General features: G+C 41.3%; 2 protein-coding genes across 4 annotated transcripts in view; both read right to left on the bottom strand.

The window, feature by feature from the left end:
- The window catches only part of mon2 (MON2 homolog, regulator of endosome-to-Golgi trafficking), a 40,447-nt gene extending 32,774 nt beyond the window's left edge, over positions 1 to 7,673 (bottom strand). For all 3 annotated transcript variants that reach the window (XM_085778586.1, XM_085778588.1, XM_085778587.1), the window contains exon 1: positions 7,170 to 7,673. In XM_085778586.1, the coding sequence (XP_085634712.1) occupies positions 7,170 to 7,277 (108 nt within the window). In that variant the 5' untranslated portion in view covers positions 7,278 to 7,673. The remainder of the gene's footprint in view (positions 1 to 7,169) is intronic.
- Positions 7,674 to 10,698: 3,025 nt separating this feature from the next.
- On the bottom strand, positions 10,699 to 27,076 carry slc6a13 (solute carrier family 6 member 13). Its single transcript, XM_085778585.1, has 15 exons — positions 27,046 to 27,076; positions 22,743 to 22,952; positions 21,929 to 22,063; positions 19,970 to 20,110; positions 19,591 to 19,672; positions 19,163 to 19,295; positions 18,362 to 18,496; positions 16,080 to 16,183; positions 15,793 to 15,917; positions 14,955 to 15,067; positions 14,638 to 14,775; positions 13,660 to 13,762; positions 13,216 to 13,316; positions 12,475 to 12,645; positions 10,699 to 12,027 (listed from the first exon to the last, which is right to left on the bottom strand). The coding sequence occupies exons 1-15, from the start codon at positions 27,050 to 27,052 to the stop codon at positions 11,863 to 11,865; spliced, it is 1,863 nt and encodes a 620-aa protein (XP_085634711.1). The 5' UTR covers positions 27,053 to 27,076; the 3' UTR covers positions 10,699 to 11,862.
- Positions 27,077 to 27,489: the final 413 nt, after the last annotated feature.

Genomic DNA, 27,489 nt, shown 5'->3' with positions numbered 1-27,489 from the left:
CACAGAGACTGAGCATTTAGCAGTCAAAACAGAAGCTGCTCTTATCATCTCTCTGTATACGACATGCAAGCCACTGCAAGCCTGTCAAGATCTTTCCCACCTCAATTCAGCTCACTTTTGTATTATCCCAGTCTGGCAAACTTGGCTTGCAGTACAAAAAGAACAATAATACAGGAAGGGCATAACTGTTCCTGAAAGTGTCTCCTATAACCTCTTCTCCATCCCTCCCAGGCGTTCCTCCCCATCACTCCTTCTGATCCTGTCTTCTACATTTGGATGATATAATACTATTTAATTTCTCAATACAGTCCAGCCAATATATGGTGAAAAAAAGCAGTGACCAATGTCAGAATTCACTTGTTCCCTGCCACAGAATTAGCAGCGTTTCTCTTTTTATTCTCTCAGCAGCGCATCTACGATGAAATCTATGCAGAAGGTTAGTAATTAGTCTTCAATATGGCAGTAACTGTACAGTATGGGCCGAGGTGTGTCAGTTTGAACACAAATAATGCTCGGATGTTGCCTAAATTAGTTTGGTACAGACAAACTCATTTAGGCTGGTAAATAGACATTTCATTTTTTTAATATTGTTTTCCACTGATAAATGTCAAAGGCTGTAAAATCATACATAAAAGTCAAGACAAACATTAAGGATAATATCTTTAATTATTCTAAGGTCATTTTAGTCGAAGCTCTACTGACTCACATGGGTACAGTGTCCTCAAACAGACCGCTGCCGGGGGAAACACTGCTTGAACTATTCTGTTTTTGTTTTGTTTTTCAAATGGACTTATCATTGCAGATACGATTTCCTTGATAAAAGGTAATCCATTTATCATTTTATTCTGGTAAAATAATAAATAGATAAAACATTGCTGCCTCTAATCCAAACAACAGGTATATCACTGGCATCTGGAGGAGCTGCAACATCCTCAGTGAACGGGCCTCTGTTACCTTGATGCATTTTTCATACAGCCACTGCATGTTCTGACTACATCCCAAGCGTACTACGTATTCTAAATTACCGGCAGAGTCTCAAAACCATATTCTCAAAGCAGCCATCATCATCGTATTAAATGTCTGCGGTCACAGAGATTGAGTGTGAACCAAATCATTTCAGATAATAAGCCTTTTTATCTAAAAGACCACAAAGTGACCATTTACAGCTCGACATGGTGAAAACACAGCCTCCGCTTCTCTGCATTCTCAAGATGAAAGTCTTTGTAAATGTAAGTGAGTCACATCAACAGACTTCACAAGGAGAAATGCTGCAAATGCTCTTTACATCAGAGTGGCTGAGGTACAGTGTTTGGCCGACTATGTCGCGTCATATGAACTGCCACAAGGTCGAGCCACCGTGTCCAAGTCAACAATTCATAACCTGCTGAATCGTCGGTCACCAAGCAACCGCTTGGTTAGTGGGCTGGGCTGTTAATACAAACTGTGAACTGGCCTATTACCATGTGGCTCCTTATAAAGTTAATCTTCAAAAAACGCTAGGCTCCCTCCTCTCCTTTGTTCCTCACACAGAGCCAGAGTTCATTACAGGGCAGTGAGGGCAACACAGACATCTTTTCAGTCCCAATACTCCCAGAGGCTGAGACAATAATATACTGTGGCTTTTATTAAGGATAACGGTTAAAGCCAAGTGCCAAAACTGCAGAGTCTGGGAGAATCTGGTTGAGGTTTTTTTTAAAAAAATAAACAACTGAAACAATACTTCCAGTTTTAAATCTCAGGAAATACTTCCTCTGGCTTTGTATGGGTCCATTTAGACCTACGACAATAAATCAACTAAATGATTAAAAATAAATGGTCAGCGATTCTTAAAGGGATAGTTCAACATTTTGTTGGCTCTGCTCCGCCGTTCTAAAAATAGCTTGCACCGACAATTAAAGGTAACAAACCTACTCTTAAGACTATAGGGATTATGGCAATGGGCCAATTTGCCAAAATGTTGAACTATCTCTTTAAAGTTCTTCTTCTTCTTATAAGAAAGAGAAGATAAATCACTCTCAGCTCAGAGATCTGCTGTTGTTTTTCAGACGATGCAAACCTGTGATGTTCCATCAATGCACATAAACGACAACTTCACCTTTCTGCAAAGACAGTCTGCCGGTCTGGTCAGACGTTAAGTGAGTCACCCAGAGGTTGTGCAGCCTGTCTCTTGAGGTCAGTGAGAAAGATGAGCATGTTTCCTCCAATCACCATGTTATAAAAAGTGTTTCAAGTCTGACAAGAGCCTTCTTTGTACTCAAAAGACCCTGGCTTTGCCAATGTAGCCATGCATGTTTATGTCCAGTGACCACATAGACAATAAAACTGTACTGACAGAGGAGATGCTGTTACGGTAAATGAGGTAGGGAGGGAGAGGTCATTTGACTTGCTGAGACCTCAGAGAAACTGTGAGTCAGTCCTATACAAGAAGAACCCGGAAACCGACGAATGGCTCTAATTAGAAGCAGAGTGTTTGGATTTCCTTTCCTCTCGGCCTAATGTAGAGCCACATGCTCCCTGCTCGACAATCACTACAACTCTCTGCAGGTTCTGTGCACGAAACCTCATCAATCTACACAATAAAACGTCACCATTGTCTGCAGGATGATGGAGTCCAAAAGATGACCACAAACAGTGAAATTTCTCTTTTTGCACACCAACACATTTTCCCCACCACTTCCTTATAGAAAGTGCTGTTTTTGCTTTCTGTTGCAGTACGTAAGTCTAGACCTCTGTGTCAGCACCGTGAAGTCACCTCCATGTGGATGGAAATGCCACTGGCCTGATGATGTCATTGAGAGGGCAGAGCTCGATTGGCTACAGTGCTTTAGAGGAAAATATTGTAATTTTAAACTGAATGGCAAATTTTGTTTGCATTTAACAGGCACATCACCAACAATGTTTATCTGCTGGGATGTTAACTATTAGCTGAGGCCTCCAATGGCTGTTGTTGTTGGAGCAGAATTTTAACAGAGTAATACTTTAACCAAGCTAAATCCTACTCCATCTTTAAAGTCTGTTGGGATGCACTTGCGACTACTTGGCATTAAACCTCAAGAGGTTTTAATGACCAACCATTATGTATGCGTAACACCAGGTGCTAAATGTTGGCAGAGCAAGCTTCAGCTTGATGTCTGATATTTCTTGATCTATATTCTGACTTTGCAAAGTGGATAATGGAGAGTGACATGCACATGGTTCTTTTAGGATAAAAGAGTAAGCTTGAGCATATAAAGGGATATTTCAACATTTTTGGCAAATTGGCCCATTGCCATAATCCCGATAGTCTTTAGGAGTAGGTTCATTACGGTGCAAGCTGTTTTTAGAACTGCAGAGCAGAGCCACGAGCTGCACGGTATTTCCACGTTTCCCTCATCAAACTAAATACGCAATCCAACAACTCCAAAACACTGTCGTGGTCAAGTTGTGACCTGCACATTCACCACGCTATGAATAATAACGTATGTAACATTACGACACATGAAGCAAATACTCAGAACTACAGTACTTGTGCTTTTGAAATCACTCCGCCCAGCAGCGGTGTCTGAAATGTAGTTTTGGTTACATATTCGCCTCAAAAACAACTCTGTCTCGTAATGTTACATTATTATTTCATAGCATGGTGAATGTGCAGGTCACAACTTGTCCACAAGAGCGTTTTGGAGTTGTTGGATTGTGTATTTGATGAGTTTGATGAGGGAAAGCCCATACCATATGCCTCTGTAGCGAAGCTCTGAGCAGCTCATGTCTCTGCACCAACAATTAAAGGTAACGAACCTACTACTAAAACTGTAGGGATTATGGCAATGGGCGAATTTGCCAAAAATGTTGAAATATACCTTTAAGTGATGCGCTACCACCCTGTAATGATGTACAGTATGTTAATCACTGGAGCATTTTCCATACTAATATTTTACAATTTCACAAATGAAAACAGCCCAGTGAAAACACTCAGGAATGACTGTGGAGGGATCAGTACAGAACATAATATAACACTGGACAATAGCAACATTACTGTAAATATCGAGTTTCAACCACTGAACACCCCCTGTCAGGTTGTAGCTATCAGGAGGAGCTCAGTAGTTTCACTTCTTCTCAAGGGCCTTTTTTTTGTATGTGTGTAGAGATCCTCAAAGCGGAACTGACCCAAGTCTGAGTGCCAGCTCATTTCTTTGCAAAGCAACATTAGTGAGGCTCATCACAGATTGACTTCCTTAGAAACACTGTGAGAACTCAGCAGTTTTATGGAAGTGACTTAGCATATTATGGAGAAGACATATTCAGTTTGAGCATCAGCGCAAGAGTCTCACTTCACCAAATCCTCACTGCGTGTTGCCTGTTATTTACTGTAGCAAACATGACCTGTCCAGAAAATGAGTTATGTTAAGTGAGCCATACAAAGGTTGCCCATAATGCTTTCATTAATCCTGCATGTTTTCCCAAGACGACAAGCAGTCACATTTCACTACAAGACGCATACAGGTTACAGCTCCTGACTTATCTACAGAGACAGAGGAAGCCTGCATGTCTGATGTTTTTTTCACCTAGGCAAAAGCAATCAGAGCACAACAGACAGTAAAGCCCTGGTGGTTTCACTGAATGCTACTCAATGAAAAACAGATTCTAAGAGTGAAGCTATGATACAAAAAAAAGGAAAGAAAAGAAAAAACATTGAGACAGTCTCTTTTTGGCCCTTCTTAACCCAGAGAAACACTGGCTGTGGTGCAATGTCACTGTGGGAGATGCATGGGAAATGGGGGAGGAACTGGAATGAAGATTGGCTGGGAAATGAGGACAGGGCTTTCTTAATCTTCTTTCACAATAGGGGTACAATGCTTTTGTATTAAGATTTGATAATTTACTATCAAGCATGAATCACTTAAAAATGCCTGAGCAGCTTAACCAGCAGAGGCTGAAAGAAGCAGTCCTCCATAAGATAAATCATATTTTAGGAATGAAATGATGACCACGTTGGTGTGCTGTAAGAGTCACTCAAATCATTTGAAGTCAAACAATGATTTCTGGTACTCGCTGCTTGTTTGTTGCACGAAAACATCCCAGCAAATATAATCATGGCAGGCTAAATTGGAAAATGTTGTTCCAATCAGAGCACCATCAACCAGAGCGTGAGTGAGTTCAGGTAGTGTGTGTGGGGGGGGCGTGGGGGGGGACATCAAAGTGGCTCTGTGCACTCCTGTGGTCCCCGAGGGGAAGAATGCTGGTCAGGACCAGGAAACCTGGGTGATGATAAATCAATATTTGAAGGAGATGTTTCCTAAGGCCCCTTGGCAAAGGCCAGCGAGCAGCCAGACCAGCTGTATGTCACTGCCACATACACCTCATTTTGAAGCAGCATTCAAGTCAAGGTATCAAATCTGTCTGCAGTGAGAGAAACATAAAAGACCTGAACTATTTCTCTCTCATTTAAAGGTTGTCTTTATCCAAGGTGAGACCTGAGGGAAAACAGCCTAAGCTGGTGTAGCCTGATATGTATTTCCCCGTTCAGCTGCCTCAGCGCATATTTCCATGGCCACAAAAGCCCCACATACAGTAGAGCATTTCATCTAATGACCTGTGTGACCATTGTTATATAGGCAAGCAGTGAGCCGAGTGCTGACTATACCTGGGAATTACAGGGAATTAAGGTAATGAGGCTGTGGCTGTGATGGTGTCAGTTGAATTAGATTAGTTTGGCAGAAACTACCTACCCCCTGTGTGCACTACAGTAACATGAAATGATGAAATAGCATCCGCACGATGAGGAAATGCAGTGCAGTCGAACAACCGACAACAAGAGGAGTATGTGTCTACCCAAAGCCATGTGTCACCAACCTGCCTCAAAACAATATTATCATTGAGCGTTTATAATAAGAATCAAATGAAAAGAAGTGACATTCCAGATGTAAATGCCCTGCGGCCCAGCCCTGAGAACTGGCTGAAAGCAGAGCACATAAACAAGAGGTGTGTCGTCACAGGGGCAAAAGTGGAGTCATAAAAGCTGGGTCGACTGTTGTCTTCTACATGTGACTCACAGACAACACACACATACACACACACTGTGAGAGGCCCTGGCATCGCATCACATCCCTGTGCATTACTCTATTCTCTAAGCTAACTGAGCCATGATGTCATTAGAAATGTCACCATCACTGCTGCACAACAGAGACAGTCAGCTACCACAAACACTAAGTCACTTGAAGGAATAAAAAAAAACACTTGTATGAAATGGCCCTCAGCTGTGTCAATACAAACTCGCTCCTGGCGATATCAGCTTGCAATGTGATACTTGCACAGACCAGTGTAGACCACACAGAGGTCTTTTATGGCAAAGATAATATAAATAAAGATTGAGCTCAATTTTGTCTTTAAAGAAGAAGAATGCCATACCACAAGGAATAAGAGGCACATCACAATATACACAAATCACAATAAGTGTCCTCTGATTAGTCTGTTTAACCATAACCATAATAGTTCTGGATTTAACTGTGGAGATTCTGAGATATTCATCTCTAATATCTGCAGCCTCCCCCGTACAGCACGGCTGAATGGAAATTTGTTGGAGGTGCCCAAAGCCTTAGAGGAAAACAGCAACATGTTAATTAGTGGCTTTGCATATGAAGGATTTCGTACCTTTGTCAACAACGCACTGAACACGGAACCACTGTCAGTGATGGCTAATAATTAATGTGACATTGAACTACATAAGCAAAAGTGTGCAGCTAAAGGTTCACTTAGATTAGAAAATAAACATTTACTCACTTAGACATCACCACTGATATGAATATGCCTACATAAATAATCAAGCTAGTAGGCTATGTAAAGAAAACGTGAGTCAGCCGAGGTTAGCTGGGGTTCCCTCCACTATGGCTGCCAATATTACCTACAGGCTGCTATACGGGTAATTAAAAACACCTGTGTGTTATTGAATTTCAACGACTGATAGGTAGACAGGCCCGGGCAGATGCCACAACTTTTAATTTAGCCGTACAGTATGGGGGGACAAGTCAGTGCCCACCTCCCACAGCAGAGCACAGGCCCGGTGGTTAGTGGAGAATCCGTTCACACAAACTAATAGCCTACGTGAAATTGACATTATCACGGTCCCAGACAACAGATTCACAAATGAGACCGGTGGCTGCAACAGCTCAGTGAAGCTAACTAGCCGGGCTAACCTCTTTGACTGGGGGGAATTTCTTCTTGCACTCCATGGACAGAGACCGCAGGTCCGTCTGCATGTTCTCCAGCAATTTCTTCACCGCCTCGGGACTGCTGGTCGACATTTTTTTTGACGGCGCCTTTCGACAGAAATCTCAAGAAACTTCAAACGATAGAGGAATGCGGGAGCGCGGTCGCCCCCCACCCATCCACAGCGGGGATATAATCCGTCGCTACTTCACTCGCCTCCCTTGGAAAAGAAAATAAAAACGCCGCGGTCCATTGACACAGTATCCCACTTCTCTGCTTCGGGCGCTCGGGCGCAGGAGAGCAGCGATGACACCGGCATATGCTCGCCTTCCTCACAGCGAGAGGACGGCGGATCCACGAAGCAGCATCGTTCCCGTCAATGGAAGCTTTTTAAAAACTGCCCACTAATCGAAGATATTTGCCAAATTGAGCAGTCTGCCATCAGCGGCCGTCAGCTCCACTTTTTTTCCCACAATGCTTTGGTGGACAGTGACACGTCACAAGGACTTCCGTAAACAGTGGCTGATTCAGACCAGTGACTGCAGTGGCCCCTGCTGGAGGAGCCTCGCACAGACCGATAACACAGGCCACGTTTATACCTCAGTGGTTTATACAAGAGAAATTTCTACCTGCACCGTCACTTGTCCACATGCACCGCCCACAGGCAGGGAGGGGAAGGAGTTGCAGGCTGCAGCAGCTGCTTAGTAGGCTATTTCTGTGTATAAATCATACAAAGGAGGAATTTGTTATTCTCAATTCAATATGTGATTTTTTTTTGTACATAGGCCTACTGGACAATCATTTTAGGCAAGTAGCTAAGACATAAGGGTAGTAACTCTTTTCTACAAAATAATTCAATTAAAGCAGAAGTAAGCGATCCGGTCGTTTTGGCTAACTTCCTGTCAGCAGATGGAGTTAGCAGTCCCCGCCCTCGTCCCTATGTCACCCATAGACTGTAAAAAGAATGGACGTAGCACCCGTGACGTCACCCATTGGTTTGGGGGAGTCTGTTTTGTGCCGCTACTACGGGGGTTTGAGCCGCGCCATGTTGGATTCTACTTGCCATATTTGGAGCGGTGCGGCCGTTGGCCGGCCGAGAGCCCGCCCACTGGCCTCGAAGCAGCGGTCGCCGGACCTGTCACTCAACGGTTCTGCGCCCTAATTGGCCAGAACTTTAAACCTAATAACAGTAAAACAGTAGAGTTTAAAAAAAATTCACCCCCCTCAGAGTGTGTGCGGGGGTAGAAACTATCGGTTGAGACCAAAAAAATGAAATGTACCAGGCTGTAAATATGTTTTTTAAAGCTGTAAAATCGGCTATTTTAACATGGGGCTCAATTGGAGTTGCTCCCTTCTGGAGCCAGCCCCCAGCGACAGCCCAGGGGATTGCAGCTTTTTGAACGCGGAAGTGAGCTTCACTTCTCAGACCGACAACTGCTCCCTTGATGTCACCACATTCACGCGCATCCCTTGGCTGCACACACAGAGAGGACCGCCCCTTTATGCCGTTCTCTCTCCTCATTGGATGTTGTTGGAGGTTGTAGGATACAAGGAAAGTTTTCTCCTCGGCTTACAGCAGAGCAGAGTGACTGACAGACCCGTGTTCGGACCAAACACTAAGTGATTTCTGTCGGAAGATAGAACTATTTAAGACTTATATTAACACAAATATTCTGCTTACTTCTGCTTTAAAGGGGAAAAGGTAAAATCACGTTGTATGGTGATAGGATGAAACAAGCCAAGATCAGTCTACCCGGTGTTTATGCACTGGTATTTAAAGCAACACTATGTTGTTTTTCAACCTTAAAACAATGTTTCAAAAACTCATTTAAGTGGTAGAAAAACGGTTAACAGGATGAACCAGTCCGCAGCAGCCTGAGCGGGGTTGTGCCGGCTGTAACTGCACTCTGTACTAACTTTCATGACCGGGTAGGTATGGAATAGCGACTATGCAATGTCGAGGAATAGGTAAGTGAGTGATTTGAGTTAGTTTCAGATAAACAGGAGGTTAGGGTTTTGGTTAGGGGTTAGAGGGGCGAGTCCAAGTAATTTGACATTTTGAGCATTTTATTTTAAAAAGTACCTAACACAGTTACTTTTCCTGGTAGTTAAAGTAGCTAACAACCAACTATAACTCATTATTTTTAAAAGTAACATCCCCAACACTGATAATGTTATTTTTTGGTCTCTGTGTTTGCTATGCTCAATATTGTTAAAGACTGTAATTAACATCATTCATATCTGGCTTGTGTATCATGTAAAGACATTTGGCACAGAGAGGTTGCCTCAAAATGACTTGTCACTCACCAGAGTTATATTTAGAGCTAGCTTTGAGCTAGTCCACTCCTGGTTGGTTGTGGTAAAGGGGAGGCATGAGGAAGGGGGGGTGGGTGTGATATAGCTAACACCAGTTATTTTTCTTTCCCCCTTTTTTGGCTTGTTCTCTTTTTTCCCATTCATTTGTTAACCACAAGTCCTCTTTCTCTTCTCCTTCACCTTCTCACTGTCATGTTCTTTACTGCCTGTTGAGTTTTCTCCTCCTCTTCCTCCTGATTCTTGTTTTGCTCCTCATTTTTCATAATTTCCTTCTTTTCTCCTTCCTAACAGCAGTTCTCCTCTTTTTCATCTCTTTCTCCTCCCTTGTTTTTATATTTTGACACTTCCTTTTCCTTCTTAGCCCTGCTGTCTTCCTCCAACACTTGGCTGATGCAGATTTCCCCCATGTTTTTCCAGTCCTCTCTGAATCAGTTCCTGTAGGCTATACTCACCTCCAGTGCCCCACACCTGGCCTACTTCTCCTCCTCTCTCCTCTTCAGCTTTCTACTCTTTTTGAACGAGCAGGTCCATGATGTCTACAGAGGCCTTCATGCCAATGTGTTTCCTTTTGATGGACTTTTTCATCTTCTCCTGAAGCTGGCTCAGTACAGCTCAAGCTCAACTGAAATGTTTTGAATCTTTTAATAAAATATGAATTGATAGGGAGAAGTGGGTTGGCCAACACACAGTACTGGTTTCTATGTGTTGTCATCTTAGCTCAGTGAAGAGCCTGGACTGGACAGATGTGTAGTCATATTTAACAGCTGACACTTGACTCAAAACTGTTGAGAAGTTGTTGACACAGTTTTCAAGTTAATGAAGTTGAAATGATCAGTTATCGCTACAGATTGCATTTATTTAGTAAAATGTGGATATTGGTTTGGATCAAATATATCCCACACTGTTCTTTCTGTATTGGTATCCAGTGTTTTATTTATATTATACACGTAAATGTGCTGAAGTTCAGTTGAAAAAATGTTGCAGGTGAAAATTATCCTTCACACACCATCAAATCTCTAAATTCCTAAAAAAAAAATTTGCATGATAGCAAGTGAATATCAAATAATGTTGTTCTCAGCAAGGTGCTGAAATTTAGATATAGAAGTCTATATATTGTAAATATATATATATTAAAAAAGTATCAAAATCCTCAGTCATTAATAAACTGGAAAATGAATTGTATGACCCACATTTCCATAGAAATTTACATTTCAAATGAAGGTATTTATTCTGTCATAAAAAATCATTTTAGCATACAAAAGTTACAAATATGTAAACGTGTTCCCTAACAGTAATCGATTATCACATGTTCATTCCAGCATTCTAACTAAAGAAACACCGGCCAAAGTTCATTATTACACAGCAGAGAGAAAGAAAAAAAAGCGACGTTCATTCTGGAAGAAATCCCTTCACTCATTACAGCCCTTTCTGTTTATCTTATCTCAGTGGCACAGCTGTCTCTTTCAGGCACTTTATATTTTAATTTTACATGATTTAATGCATGAGATGAGGCAAAACCAAATGAATTAAAAATGTCAATAATCAGAATTCTAACAAAAGGCAGCATGTAAAATATTCATGCAGAAGAAAAAATTGATAAAAAAAAAAAGAAACAGTGAATGAATGAAGACAGAACATTAATATGAAATACCAACAGCAAAGCCTAATGAGATGAGTTGTCATCAGTTTAGCTAAATGTGATTTTAATATCAAATTCTTGTATTCCCAAGAATTGGTTATTACTACATGTTTTTGAAGGATGTTTTAATAGAAGATTTCACATCCTGAGATGAGAACTCACTACTGTATAATAAAAACAGTGCTGTTGGTGCTGGTGTGACTGAATTGAATACACAATACACAATAAACAATACAGAAGTGAATGTTTATGATCCTATGAGCCCTCTTGCTCCTGCAGCAGCAGCATGGAATGTCATGTCAGACTAACTGAACATTAGAGATGTCCATAACAGAAAAAAAATGCTTCCTTAGAAAGCAGACATGATCATATGTAAATTCTTAGCCACTGCGTAACAACAATGGCCTTTTTTTTTTCTTCAAATGTACATGTGACTCTGCCACTGGCAAAATGAGATGATAACCAGCTCTCCTAAAAAAAGATGGAAATTTTTAAGAAAGGAAAGTAGATGCCATCATACTGTGTGTTTAAGGCAGCGTGGAGGAAAACCTCCAGCAGCAGCTCAGCAGTTACAGCTCAGGTGACTTTTTAACTCTGAGTCTGTGCGATTTGATTCATCACTTTGTCCGGTGAGGTATTGCAGAGAGAGTTGGCCAGACACAGTGTCACAGTTGAGGAGTGACCTTTGATCCCCCGCGAGGCTCTGATTTCAAACCCTCGGGTCTCTAACAGTGCGACTCTTTTTCATCAACAGGGAAGTAACCATCCTTAGTGGGAGGGGCCGTCTGAGGGAGGCTGTCGCCGTCGGCTGCGAAGATGGCGAGAAGCTTCTCTTGCTCCTGCTTGGTTTTTGGTAACTCGGTGGAAGGAGTGGTCAAGAATGCAAGGCGCTGTGAACACAATATATGAGCAGATTGAAGGCTATTCATTTCCAAGTAAAAGATGTGACAGATAAGAGCTGACATTTAAAGTAGAGATAGGGAAAAAGAGACATGCTGCAAAGGTCCCCAAGTGGAATCTGATGGTGTGGTGGTTAAACAGTATGGAGATTTGAAGTCACGTGACAAAAAAAGTCAAATATTCACATGTCTTTCATCTCTGGTTTGGTTCCAACCGCCCACTGAGGGCTGGCTCTGTAGGTGCAATTATTCCACTGTGTTTTGCAAATAAGCTGTCATTTTGCAGAGTACAGTGGATTTGTCAGAGATGCCTACAGGAAACAAAGCCAATCAGGCATCATTGAACTAAACCATTGGGCAGCAGCGAGAAATAATTATTGGAAAGATGTTTCTGAAATCGAGAATTTGCTCCTGAAAAGGACAGTGTAGGCTACGTACCTCTCTCAGTGTGCCAGGGGTGTAGTAGAGTTTCACTGTTGCCCAGACAGGGATACACAGCATGGAGGACAGAGCCAGGATCCAGCCTATCCCATTGCCCCACCATGGGTAGACATATTCATTGTTGTACTTCAGAGGTGAGTACTTGATCAAGGCGAAGGCGAAGGTGCCCTGATAACAGAGACAGCACTTCAGTAATGCTGATTGAATAAACAATTGATTATTATCCAATTTATACACCACTCTTATCCAGATATGTTGCATAAATACAGAAAAAGGGTTATTGGGTCATTTTTTGTGGTCATTTTCAACACTGGCCACCAGAGGCTGCTCTTCTCTCAGGGAGGTATGAAGTCAAGTCAAATGTATTTATATAGCACATTTCATATGACAAGCATAAACTCAATGTGCTTCAGAATAAAAACAAAGATACACTGTATAATATAAAATAGCATATAAGATAAGAAAATATTACATGTATAAAAAATTTAAGGACATGATAAAAACATATAAGGATGTATTATTGTCATCATTCTTAAAAAAGGAAGATATTAATAATAATAATAATCAAATTAAACGAAGGAGAAAGACAGAATAAAACACACGCTTTAAACATACTAAAAGCTTAAAGAAAATATATGTTTTTAGTGTGCTTTTAAAAGAGGACACGGTTGTAGCAGACTGTAGTTCATGTGCAAGAGAATTGTGAGAATGTGTATCTATGGTGAATGTGGAACCCACAAAGCATGTTGCAGGGGTGAAGAACAGCCAGCAGTACTTGATGACAGGGCTGGGGCGATAGCCAATCATATCCTCTATGTTGTCATAGAAACGATCAGCACCTGGGAGAGATAAGGGGAAACACAGTGGAGACTTCCATCACTGTGTAATAGCCTGTGATGTTTAAGAGAACATTAATGCTCTGCAGCTAATTACTGCTCAGAGCCTAAATTAGGTCACTTTATTATGATGTTTGGCTTCAACAAATTATTCCTTAGAATTCACGTTATTGGAAAATAAACCATCAAATAGAATTAAAACTCTCTTGGTCAGCCTCAGGATCCCCAGCTATGCTGCAAACAAAAGAGAGTCCCGGAGAGCAGTGGGTGAGAGTGATTAATGCCCAGTGACTCTAAAGACCTTGTAATGTTGAATTTCTGAATATAGCCTAAGTAATACACTCACCATAAATCCAAGCAATGCAAACAGTCTCAAAAACAGCCACGAAGAGTAGACACATCCCACTGGCTGCATAGTAGTCAAAGAGCTGGAAGATATACATTCCTCCCTGTGGGGACACACATCGTTTTATAGGGATTCCTTTATGCAGTGTCAAACATGGAGAATACCGAAAGTCAATGATCCATTTTTGTTGTTGTTGTTGTTTGGCAGACAGTTCTGCAAAGTGCAACTTTGAGACCAGTGTTGTGGCACAAGTCGACTCAAGTAAAGTCACAGGTCCTGAGTCACCCAAGAAGTCTGAGTCAGCAGAATTGAGTGAGTTGAGTTACAAAGCTCCAGTGCTCTTGCACGCATGTGAAAACAAAACAGTCAGTCCTTGACTCCAGCTTCTGTATCCAAATGCATTTGATGCTCCGAGTCCAAATCAGAGTCTTCAGTACTACACTACTGTAATTGAGCTGCTCTTTTTTTTATTACTTGTCGAAAATTTTAAACTTTATTATACTACATACCTATTCTGTTTGAATAATTGAATTTAAAGTGGTTTTGGCAACATTTAAAATTAGTTTGAGAGATTTTGACAACTAGTTCAACAATTTTGTATAATGACTCGAGCAATTAAATGAGGACTATTAGTTTTATAGAGAATGACTATTCAGAATTCACCAGTATAGTTCATTTTGACTGACATGACATAAACAAATGATAATGTTATAAAACAGCAAATAATTGTATGAAATCAACTGATACATGTCCAAAAGCATTTGCAATTTGTTCAGAGGAATGAGAAATTGCTAAATGTTGTGAATTCTGATCTGAGAAAAGCACCAAAGCGATTGAGAAAAACTGTAAAACAAGGTTGTGTTATATCACATAGATATATAACAAAAGATGCTGATGGATGGATGGATGTATCACATGTGAAAATGTAAGGATTGGGTATTTATTTTGTAATCACTGTGAAGAAAACTGGAGTCTAACCTCTGTCAGCATGATGAGCCCCATGAGGAAAGACACCACGGCCACAGCCAGGATGAAGAGCTCCCTGCGGTTTTTACGGCGGAAGGTAGAGGGATACATGTCCACCATGGCTGTCACCAGGCTCTCCACACACACAAACTGATCAGGAGGGAAACATCAAGTACAGGTATGAATGTTAATGTATGTGATTTCTTTATTTCTGACCTATTCAAACAAGCATTTTCTCATTGGAATAAAAGGACTATATAGGTTGGCCGTATTAATGTACTGCCTGAATCATATGTCAGAAGGTTTAGCCATAGTTCTGTTGGTCTCACCTGACTGTCCAGTCCCAGGAAGACAATCATAATAAAGAAGAAGCAGGCCCACAGAGGGGAGAAAGGCATCATGGACACAGCTCGAGGGTAGGCTATGAAGGCCAGACCTGGACCTGGGTAAGACAGAGTTCACATGTGCTTTTCTCATTAAGCGTTTCCAATTATCATCAGTGTCCTAAAAATAACACAGATGCCTTTGAGAAGCTGGAGGAAAACATTTGAGCATTGGCACTTATCCCCTCACACATGACCTTTGCTCAGTGCACTTAAACTCAGAACTAACTGCATTTTGTTGAGCTGCTTTTCCAAATCAAGTGTGAGATTCTCGTCTTCAGCAGAAATACAGCTCTGGAAAAAATTGAGGCCATTCCAAATTTTCTTAAATCAGCATCAGAAGCACAAGACACAATCAGTCATACTTACACTGATTAGGTGCTCACCTGAACCAAATCATATTTAACGAGGAAAAGTATAAAAACCACTGCTGAGATTAAAAATTGGGGTTATTCCACCACTGTTGATTTCAATGTGTTGCGTTGTTTGAAAATTAAGCTGTTTTCTTTGTATTATTCAAGGCCATTTTCTGCAAATAAATGCTCTAAATGACAATATTTTGATGTCAAGAAGAATAAAACAAAATTTTACTTCAACATATAGCCTACCTACATACAGTAAAACCAGAGAAACTAAAAATACTTTATTAATCCCAAAGAGGGAAATTCAGATCGTCCTGCAGCTTACATAACAATGCCATAAATTATATAAAATGATTTAAAAAGTAAACAAGCTATAGTTGCAGTGACATTTTCATGAGGTGAATAAAGAAAGAACCACCCACCAGATTCAGCCACCTCTGAGATGGGTACGTTCTGTTCGTAAGACATAAAGCCCAGGATGGAGAAGATGGCGAAGCCGGCCACAAAACTGGTTCCACTGTTTAGGAAACAGAGGGAAAGGCAGTCCCTGGAGACAACACAGAGAGGGAGACCATCTATTACACTAATACATTTAAATCAATAACTGGTAATGTAAGACACAATAATAACAGGTCATTACTGACATGTACAACAGGACACAGAGATTGGTGCTGTGTTCATAATAATGCAGTGTTATTTCAGTCCACACCTGTAGCAGTTGTTGTTGTATTTGTTGTAGCTCCCCAGCGCAGTGAGGCAGCCCAGACAGATGGCATATGAGAAGAAGATCTGAGTTCCAGCATCCATCCATACCTTAGGACAGAACAGGAGGAAATGGAGGAAAGACATTTGAAGGGAGAAAATGTTAACAATTAGATTAGATATAATTTCATGTTACATAATAACTTGAATGTTGAATTTTTTATGGATGTTTACATTAAATTATACAATCTAGATTCAACCCACAGCCACAAAAGTCAAAGCTCCTCTGTTCCCAAACTATCTTCCTGCATAACTGAGGTGTCTGAGCTCACACAGAATAATTACAACATCATATAACAAATACAAAGAATAACCGGTTATCAGTTCACCTTTTGGTCACCATTTTGTTTGGTTGCGTACAACTGAACCAAAGTGGGCTCAGCTCACTCTGGTGTCTGTGTAGTCTTTGTAGCAACACTGACATTTCATAACTTATAGGGGACATATTATGGAAATATCACTTTTTGAAGGCTCTTTAACGTATATTTGGGTGTTTGTCTTGCTTTCCAGCCCCAAAATGTGAGAATTGACAAATAAATCTGTACTGTGCAGACGCCCACGTGGTTTCACGAGCTGTTCCCTCAGTTCTCGCCCAGTGATGTAACAAGGATTCAAATTTGCATAACCCCACCCCTACCTGGGACCAGTAGAAGGGGCGGGGCAAGCAGTTGTTCATTTGCATTTAAAGGGACAGGCACTGAAACCAGCCGTTCTGAACAGGGCTTTTTTGAGAGTATGAAAAGAGCTGTGATGTTTGATCCTTGGGGTATTTTGACCACAGCATGTCGCAGACATGTCTTTAAGACACCTGGGAACTATTTTAATTCGTAGAAAGGGGGAATCATATGTCTCCTTTAAGATGTATTTTCTTATGAACATCAAAGTGACAGGCGACAAAACACCAAATTCTTCCTGCATCGGATGTTGGAGACTGTTCTCCTTCACTTCAGCCTCTGACTCACAGAAAAGTGGCTGTGAAGCCTTTTTGTCAATTGTGAGCTTGACTTTCACACAACCTCTCATGTATTGTCCATGTGTGTTACCTCCACTCTCACCTCTCTTCTTAACAAATCAATCTCACTCCCAGTGCAGCTATCAAGTCCTGAAACTCCTTACTCCAAAACTTCACCCTCTCAACTCCACCGTCATGACATCAGCCAACCAGCGGAGCCCATTATCCATCTCAATCATTCTGAGACATAGAGTGCAGCACTTTTCCACCCTCTCTTTCAACATTCACTCGCACTTCAAAATTTAAATGAGGTTCCTCTTTATTCTTTCAGTTCTGGTAAAGTGCCTTCAGAGCACTGGGGCATGTTTAAGACAGCTGGCAGCCAAGACTGAAGATCTGATTGATTGGAGGGGGGGTCCAACCAACAGTGCAACACAAAAGCAGGTATTCCAGAAGGTACCAACTCCACCAGCCTGGCTTGTCTTGGCCCGCACACACAGGGTTTGTATTCATCCCTGGAACCCTGAGAGGGACTGAACAGGGCCACTCGTTTGGATTTTCACACTGGGTGCGATGTTACAGCAAGGAAAGAATATAAAGTCCATGTTCCTACAACTGTCCTAAATCCACTCTGTTACTGCAGAGGAGCACTTGACATTCTCCTGGACATGATTTGCAATGATACTGTTCCCTTGAGAAAAAGTGGTGGCAACATTTTTTTTTTTTTTTAATTTTTTGTCAAAACAGCAAAACTACTTTGGATTAAATCAATATTCATTCTTAGCACCCATTGTGAATAATCCTTTTTTGAAAAATTTGAAAATTCTTGTGTAGATGTGGGATTCAGAGATTGGAAGAACGCTGGTATTACAAAAATTGGTGATATGTATATAGGTGATGAACTAAAGTCTTTTCAGCAACTAAGAGTTTAAGCTTTCTCAAACTCAATTTTATCATTACTTATAAATGAGGAGTTATTTAATAAACTCAATTTCATATTACAAAAGTGGTAGTGAGCCGAATATTCTTGATAGTCTCATCAAGAAAGCAGCAACAATTAATAAGAAAGTGATTACTTATATGTATGATAGTTGGGGAAAAGACTTTGGTGTTCACATGAGTTTGAGCATCACTGTGAATGTGCGCAGTGTAGGGATTGTGATTTCAATGCAGACATAGGCAGAAGCACACACTCAGTGGCCTCATGTCCACACCAGGCTGAGTGTGTTCAAGATAACTGAGCATCTGAGCACAGGTATATCTCTGGCCTATTGTACCTGTGGGTCAGAGAGGCGTCCCAGGTCGGGGTAGAGGTAGAAATGGATTCCCCTGGAGGCTCCTGGCAGGGTGACGCCTCTGATGAGTAGAATCAGCAACATAGCGTACGGGAAGGTGGCTGTGAAGTAAACCACCTGCAGAGAAACAGCAGCGCAGAGCTCTGCTAGCCTTTATTCAGGCCCCAAAAAAACAGTTTCACTCAGATATATAAAGGAAATGTATTTGCCAGTCTTCGTTCATGCAGCTGTTGTGACTAACACAGATTTAGCTGACTAGCTGACTGGCTGGTTCTTGGACTGGTCACACAGCACACATAGAGTGAGACAACTTAAGAATAGGGTGCCGTATAGCTCAGTCTGCCCAATGTGCAGAGGCTACAGTCCTCGCTGCAGCCAATACCTGGTGGCCCCTTGCTGCATGTCCTTCTCCCCATTTTCTGTCTCTTTCAACTATCCTGTCAATTAAACGCAAAAAACCCCAAAAATGAATAATAAATAATGCTGAATAATGATATAATAATATATAATAATAATGTAATAGAATATAATAATAATCCCTAATAATACAGTAGCATATCAATGTTCCAGTAAAAACAATACAATTACCAGCATCAGTAGTTATGAACCTTGATGTGATTATTCATAATGAAGCTTTAAAAAAAATAAATAAATAAATGGAGGGTTTGTTGAAGTTTAAACAACCACCAGGGGTCACCAGAAACCATCGACACAGTGTGCTTTCTAACTGGGACCAGAGTAGGTAGAGTTACTCCCATAGTCATGAATGGAGAACAGGTTTACCTTGCCAGTTGACTTCACTCCCTTCCAGATGCAGAAGTAGCAGATGACCCAGGCAACGGCCAAACAGATAACCAGGTCCCAGTTCAGAGAGCCGATGTGATGAATACCTGAGGAAATTCTCAGGACTCTGCGCCTGGGGGGAACATATACACAACGGACAAACATTTATTTATTTTTTATTTAGTTTCAGAATTCAGCGCATTCATGTTCACAACTTTTCCAGCTAGTTCTTTGTTCATCCTTGCAGAAACTAAAAAAGTATTCAAGCAATTCAAAAACACATGTGGTTAAACTGAAAAAACGTTTACTCCATTGCATCTACTGTAACAACCACCCAATTTTAAATTAGCCCTGTTAAGATGAAAATTGTGTGAATTTGCTGGCACATGAGGCCATTTGAGGACATAGTCAAACAACAAGGCACTTACTCCCAGAACTCAATGACAGGCGAGGTGGTGTTCTCATGGTGATTGATGGAGCTATTCCCCCTCTGAAATGCCATACAGGAATCTTGAATGAAGGAAAGACAAAAAGACATTCAACCCTGTGAAGAAATCCAAGCTTTCTCTGAGGTTTCCAAGTTACACACAGGCAAGTGAAACAATGCCACCACTGAGACGGAGAAGTGAAATGGTGCAGGAACACTCACTCTCTACACAGATATATGTATATATACACAACTTTATGAAATGTTGAAGGGGAACACCAAAAAAAGAGAAAAAGATAATAGACCATATAACTACAACTGTATAAACAAAAAGAAGAAGTTCCCCATTGTATTCTAAACATCAGCTACCTGTGTATTACCTGTGTTCCAGTAGTTGTCGCAGGAGGCCCAGGGCAGGTCCCATGTGAAGGAGTTGGACAGGAAGAAGATGGCCCAGGCTAACACGACGATGTAGTAGATGTTGAGCAGAGCAACAATCACCTGGGTGGCATAACCCACTCCTGGAACAGAAAACATGATTGTTACTCTTAGTTGCAGAAAAACAGGCATGGACCTAAGAGGAATGTGTTTTTACACAGTCTTCCTCTCTGCTCCCGACAGTCACCTGGAACTCATCACTATTCTTTTGATTCACCTCTATAGCTGTGAGTTTTAATATGACATTGAGATGAAAATATTTTTCCCGCAGGCATGTTCTGCCCACACTGTCACTCAGGAACCGTGCTGTTGAACAAGCACACCTGGGAGATGAAGCAAGTGTGTGGTTTTAGTTGCAGTGGTACGGTCGACAGCATTTCAAATTGGATTTAATTTTCGGTGCACTTGTAGATTCGACATGTAAGCAAATGACTGCAGTTTATCTCAAGTGACTCAGAAATGATTCTGATTCAGTGACAAGAGCTCCCCTCCGACAAGAGGCGTAATTTAACCTCGGAAAAAGCACATCTTTGTTTGATTAAAGCCATCCTCAGCTCTCCGCTCCTACCCTGTCAAATGACTGCATCAGAGAAAATTACATGCAGGCTGAATTATTAAATGTTGGGTTAAAATCTTGTGCCAACACATGATTGCACGGCTGACTCCGCTCTCCCCCAGCTGTCATGAGTGCAGGCTGATTACAGGCTTATTTAAGGGCAGCTGAGTGCTACAAGCACTGGAGATGTTGCTTTGCTTTCCATCCATCTGAATGACATGCATCCGTCTGTATGGCACGCACTTAATACACACACACAAGCAGTTACACACACACAAATATCCCGTGAACATAGGACAGCGAACATGATTAATGGACCCAAACAGACTGAAATTCCTTTCATCCCACACTGCTGCACGGACATATGTTGTTGGGGTTTTGTACTCATAAATCTTTGTATGCATCATGTGGCGCACAAGCGACTCTTTGTTTCACAATAATACGCATACTGTGGTTGTTAGATCATGACATATTTATGTTGACAACATCATGAAGATAGGTGCACCCCCCACACTGAAACTTTGACAAAGCGTAGGAAACAATTTGTGGTCATTAGTGCAAATAAAATGAGCTGATCTTGGGAATGCGTGGCACTAAAACTGTTCTACTGAAAATGATCCTCTGTTTTTGCAGCGGATCATTTTTAGATGTTAAACATAAATTAAATAACATTTATGTACTGTGGTGGCCACACCACATGGCACCACTTAGGTCTAGTATTTTTCTTTTCAGATAGAAATATCTCAAATAATGACACTAAACACTAATGTCTTTTGTTTTCATGTGGCACATTTTATTGACAGTTTGATGATTAATTTGAGTTCAAGCATTTTAATCAACAGACAGTTTTCTTTTGTCTTTGTTTGAATTGCAGCTTAACTTCTTTTTCTCCTTTTGCATGGTTCTGGTAAGCTCTCCCTAGTTCCTGAAGAGGAAGCAGGGCCATGCAAGATGGTGTCTTATAGTGGCACGGCAGGAAGTGGAGGAGGCCAACTTGGAGGGAAGGCTGCATTTTCTTTGAAATGTAATTTGTTACCATAAATCTTTGTTCATTATGTTTTATTTGCAATGTGGAATGAATTGTTTGTTCCCCCCAGTTTTGTCTCCCTGTCAGCTAGTCACTCCTTTATTGTGTTATTTAGTATGTCTGTTAGGTTGAGTTAAGCTGCTGTTTCTTTAATTGACCTTATAGGCCTCAGTTTGAAGTTACTTTTTTCTCAGTTTGTCTTTTTTTTTTTTTGTATTTTGAAAAAGTTTGTTAATCTTGTTAATTTGTGAATTAATTAGCATTTATTTTTCTTTACACACCCTGTGTTCTTGAGCCTTTATGGTCGCGGACAATTACCTTCAAACAAAGGGCAGATCTTCCTCCAGCAGGTGATACCACCCTCGCTAGTGAACTGACCCAGAGCCGTCTCCAGGAAGAAGACGGGGATCCCACAGGCAAACAAAAAGATGAGGTATGGGATGAAGAAGGCACCTGGTATGAGCACACAGATACAAGTAATACTCCATTCAGGGGGTTTCAGTCACATGCTCCAGCAAGACACAGACAATCAACATTAATATCACATCAAACTGAAATATATTGTGGAGTAACTGTATCCTATACAGAGAATGAAGTCACATCTTCTCTGTATGTGTCAAAATCTTAGTTTCTCTCTTCTTTGTCGTGGTCTGAGATCTGGCAGCATGTGTAGTGGCAGTGACGAACACTTACAGAATCTTCAAACTCAAAGACAATGACACTGCAAGGAAATGTTTACATGGAAAACAATGGTGCAAATTATTTTCTTCCTCCCTCCCTTCCTTCCTTAATAAACAACAAGCAATGTAAAAGAAATTTGAAATCATTCATCCAACCCTAAACATCCTACTGTAGCTGTAGTTCACCTCCAAATGCAATTCAAATTTGTAAAATATGCATTCTCCTATGTCAGACATTTACTCGCCTTATGAGATTTTTCTTTTTTCTTTTTCTTGAATTATTTTGTGGTCCATGACCTACATTGTACAACTGACAGCATAGATCACACATTTACCCAATCACTATCTCTGTAATCCTGTGGCAAAACCCTGACTCTGAAACTCAGGCCATTTTATCAAGAAGGGAAACAACAAACAATAAAAATCCAGACATGATTAACCCCACTTCTCACCTCCTCCATTCTTATAACAAAGGTAGGGGAAACGCCAGACATTCCCCAGGCCTATGATTTCTCCCGCCACTGACAGAACAAACTCCAGTTTGTTGCCCCACTGACCCCTCTCTGTCATTTTCTCCTCTGTACTGGGCACAATGTCCAGGGGTCTGCTGTGTCCATTGGAGGGTTCCACCTTGGATGTGTTCTCCATTTCACCCGTGTGCCCTAAGGATTAAATATGGGAAAGAGTAGACAATAGATATTATAAAATAAGAAATTAAACAAAAGATAGCTACAGTATAGCATGCGGTATGGTATGCTATGAACTGCTTTATTTTCCAGTGGTAATCAATCAATTATATATTGTGACATGGGGAAAAATAAAAAGATTGTGTTTATTTTTATATTTTACATTTATGAAATAAAACATTGCATTATACTTCAGCAGACAGTCAATACAGGAATATATCCAATTGTTGGCCTGCTCTTTACAGAATTAGTGTATCATTTGAATCACTCAGCCTGCTATTAATGATGCAAAGCCTGCGAAGCTTCAGGCAGACAACTCTCAGCTGATCAGTCACATGCTCTCCTCGCCCAAATAGGGTGGGTTATTTAAAGCAGAAGTAAGCGATCTGGTCGTTTTGGCTAACTTCTTGTCAGCCGATGGAGTTAGCAGTCTCTGCCCTCGTCTGTACGTCACCACATTCACACGCATCTCTTGGCTGCACACACAGAGAGGACCGCCCCTTTATGCCGTTCTCTCTCCTCATTGGATAAAGGTTGTAGGATACAAGGAAAGTTTTCTCCTCGGCTTACAGCAGAGCAGAGTGACTGACAGACCCGTGTTTCAGACCAAACACTCTATGTAAGTGATTGCTGTCGGAAGATAGAACTATTTAAGACTTATATTAACACAAACATGCTGCTCTGCCTTCGCTACTGCTGCTTCTGCTGCTGCTGCCTTGCTGCCCATGAGGTTTTGCAAACTCACCACCTCCCCAGCATCCACCTGTGGGCTCTGTCTCTTTATTCCCTGTGGGGGGTTCCACTTCATTCCCTGTAATGTCTGGCAAAGCAGATCATTCAGGGAACGAATATGAGACAGAGCCTGACGCCAAACCTGCTGCAGCCATGCTCAAGAATATGCTATCCATGCTGTGCTTCAGCTTGCTAAATGATTTCTTCTCATTCCAGAGTTGTCTGATTGAACTGTGAAAACAGACTTCAAGTTTTACTCAGCAGTCGTTACATCACTAAATAGTTTATCTCATCTTGACTTCTCTAATCCACATTCAAAAGCAAATTTCTTTTTTTTTATTTTCTAAAACTTTTGAGTGCAAAGCTCATTAATTTTATTTGTCTAAAATTGCACTACATGAAAATATTGCCAAACCCACAGGAGGTCTGTTTTGGGAGATTTAAGGGATTTAAGAGCACAAGGGAGAGAAGAGAGTTTCAGGACCTTGGCTAGTTCTCAAAGAGAATTTCCACTGTGCATGTGATGTACCAAATACTGTACAGAATATCCCTTTTTATGTTAACGTGAGATCTAATCATATCACTATTTCATATTACTGGTTCTGCTGTGGAAGGTGAGGTCGGTGACGGCTCAGTGTTATGTGAGCATGTTAGATATTAGTCAAGCCCTCAGCCAGACCCTGTTTGTGGACAAGCGCTGCTGAAAGAATTTCTCTCTGTGGAGGAAACAGACAGCTCACTAACTGTGCTCACTGCTGTCAGGTTGCATTAACAGGCCGCTCACCAGCTTCTCTGTCCCCCTTTTATCTCCCTCTGAAACTGTCTACATCCAAACAAGGTCGTCATCGGTCTGCAGGACACAGGAGAATACACACTGACACCAAACCTCCCTCCTTTTCCTCTGTCTTTCATGCGTCCTCACCAACAAACACACATAATTGACATGGACCAGTGAAGATGTATTTGACTTATGTTTCATGTTCTGCAAGCAACATGGGGGGGGGGCAGCTCAGTGTGAAGCCACCTTTTGGAATGTACTCCTACTGGCAAAGGGCAGGGGTCGGGTTTGACTCCGCGTTGTGTGTGTGGGGTTGGAGGATGGATTTGTCGTAGGCATAGGGGCCAAAACCTCCAGCTCTGGAGCCAAATTGCAGCCAGAGGTAAAAATAGAGTTGCTTGTTTTCTAAAAGGAACTTGGTGGGAATGAAGGCTTAGTGCAACAAAAGCAGAGGAGCTCCTCTCCTCTGCCGGTGCTGGCAAAGAGACTCCTCAGTCGCCTTACAGCCAGATCACAGTTTACCTCATTTTTCATGGTTTCTCTGTGGAGCTCTGCACACAAGCCAAATTGCTCACTTCAAACACGTCCTTTTTATAGGTGAGACCAAACATTTATAGAAGCAAAGCCTGAAATAGTTTTCACACATATGCACTGGTAGAGCATCAGAATAGAAGCACACTGTGAGAAAATGGCTGAGAATGACCTCATTGAGGCACACTGGAGCATTATCACATGAAAACGCCAGCTTCACCCCTCTGAAAAGCTGTGAACTGCCTGGGCCACTGACAGACTGACTGACTGGATGACTGACAGCCTGACCTACTGAATGAGTAAGGACTGGCTGACTTATTGGTAGTATTGTAGCCTACTGCTCATGATCGTCCAAATAAATGCATGGATCTTAAAGGGATAGTTCAACATTATAGCAAACTGGTCCATTGCCATAATCCCTATAGCCTAGTTTTAGGGGGAAGAGGTGTTACCTTTAATTGTCGATGGAGTTGTTTTCCAGGCAAATGCAGAGACTGCTTGCCCAAAAACTGCCCTCGATGAGTTTGTTGAGGGAAACCAAGAAATCCCATTAGCCTCCGTATAGCTCTGAGCAGCGTGGCTCGGCTCCACCATTCTAAAAATAGCTTGCACCAACAATTAAAGGTAATGAACCTATTCTAAAACTATTATGTCAATGGGCCAATTTGCCAAAATGTTGAACTATCCCTTTAATTTGTAAATTTTTAAGAAAGAATCACATTGGTGTTTTCATATAGATGTTGCAAGAACCTGTCTGATACAGACTTAAGACTAAAGACTGGAAATGGTGCGGATGGCAGGTGTGCAAAATGCACATAACTGTTACACCAGAGATCTGGATTAGCTACTGTCTGTAGTCAGGTTCATAACTACACACATAACTAATGCTATTAAATGTAGCCTATTAAAGGTTTCCTGGTCTATAGTCCATTATGATGACTTGGGAGTGGGACATTATAGGCTACATGTAAAACTCTAAAGTTTTTATGGTTTAGTGTTTGCATCAAACAACTAAGATATTTTGCTAAATCTTCCATTGAGCTACTCAGCAGCTAATTGCTAGAATTGGCTAACTGTCAAAACACTGTGTGCTGATCTGAGCTTCTCTTTTTATTTGTCATCTCCTGAAATGGCAAGAATGATCCAAATCAGTAGCCTAAAGTTATGGATATAAGTAATATGCTAATATTATGATGTCAATATGACAGTAATGCCTGAGAATGGGCATTAATTGTCTCCTTGTCCCATGGGCCTTCATGGCATCTCATAGACAAAGGCAGTGATCCTGGCACTTGTCCTAAACACGTGCAGTTCAGAGTTACATCCTCATTATGTCCTGTGCCCCGAAGCTCCCACAGTTGGATAAATGCAACCTAATACATAACCGAATCAGTTACATAAGGCAAGGACAAACCATGTCAGACTTCTACCTGTACACAGCAAGGTTTTTACAGCTAAACAACTAGATGGAAGCAAGAATTATAATTTTAGATGCAAAAAGAAAATGGACAAGGAAATGGCACAAGTTGTTGACAAAAACATTTTCTTATTTTTAAATTTTTGTTAGTTCTAAAAAAATTGCCAATGCTGAAAAAAATGTGTGATTTCCTACCAATAGCCTACTTTGATGTTATTACAGCATGGAACCACCTAATTATCAGTGTGATATGCAATGTGCTGCATACAAATGTGCTAAATTCAACAATGTTTTTCTTTTTACACCTTACAAAAGACCAATTACAATTTCAACATGCATAGTCTGTGCATGTGATCTTGTTAGTTAATACTGTAGGCCCTTTATTAGCTGGCCAAAATGAAGAAACATGCACAGCTGATTTGCATGGCAGAAACTTCTCAGAATCAAAACGTCAATCGTAAGTTTGCACTGACCTCTGCAGACAATAAATAAAAATAACATTTCCTGATGGCCATAATTGTGTTCATATGCAGCAGTAATTTAGCTTTTACAATCCAGCTGACACTGACAAAAATAAATCAGCCTATCAATAATTAAAGGTACTCACTCACCTTTCATAATGTTGTACAATGACAGGTTCCAGGAGAGAGTGGGGCGTCAAATACAGGCCTGTTGCAGGTTCAGGTTTCACTATATAACATGCATGGAGGGGCGGAGATCTGAAGAACTGAAAACTCTCCACAGTGGAGAGACTGGAGTGGAGATTTTCCCTCAGCTTTGCCCCTCTGTGAAGACCCCCCCAACCCCCCTACCCTTCATCCAACTCCATTCAGACACCCCCACACACACAAACACACACACTCACTCACCACAGCACACTAGAGGTCTGTACTGTCTCAGCATGGTGGGCTGATTGCGTAACCTTTTGACACACACATTCTCCCAGGGCCTTTCTGTCCAGAGAACAAGCAGAAAGTATTGGGGGGTAGAGGCCGGTCGCATTTGTATTTTAGGTGTAGATTATGTATCACAGCATGCACACATGGATATATGCA

Source organism: Trachurus japonicus, chromosome 6 (genome assembly GCF_045865225.1).
Source record: "Trachurus japonicus isolate A0001 chromosome 6, Traja_1.0".
In the NCBI taxonomy this organism is placed as follows: Eukaryota; Metazoa; Chordata; class Actinopteri; order Carangiformes; family Carangidae; genus Trachurus; species Trachurus japonicus.
This window is presented reverse-complemented; position numbering and strand designations above follow the sequence as displayed.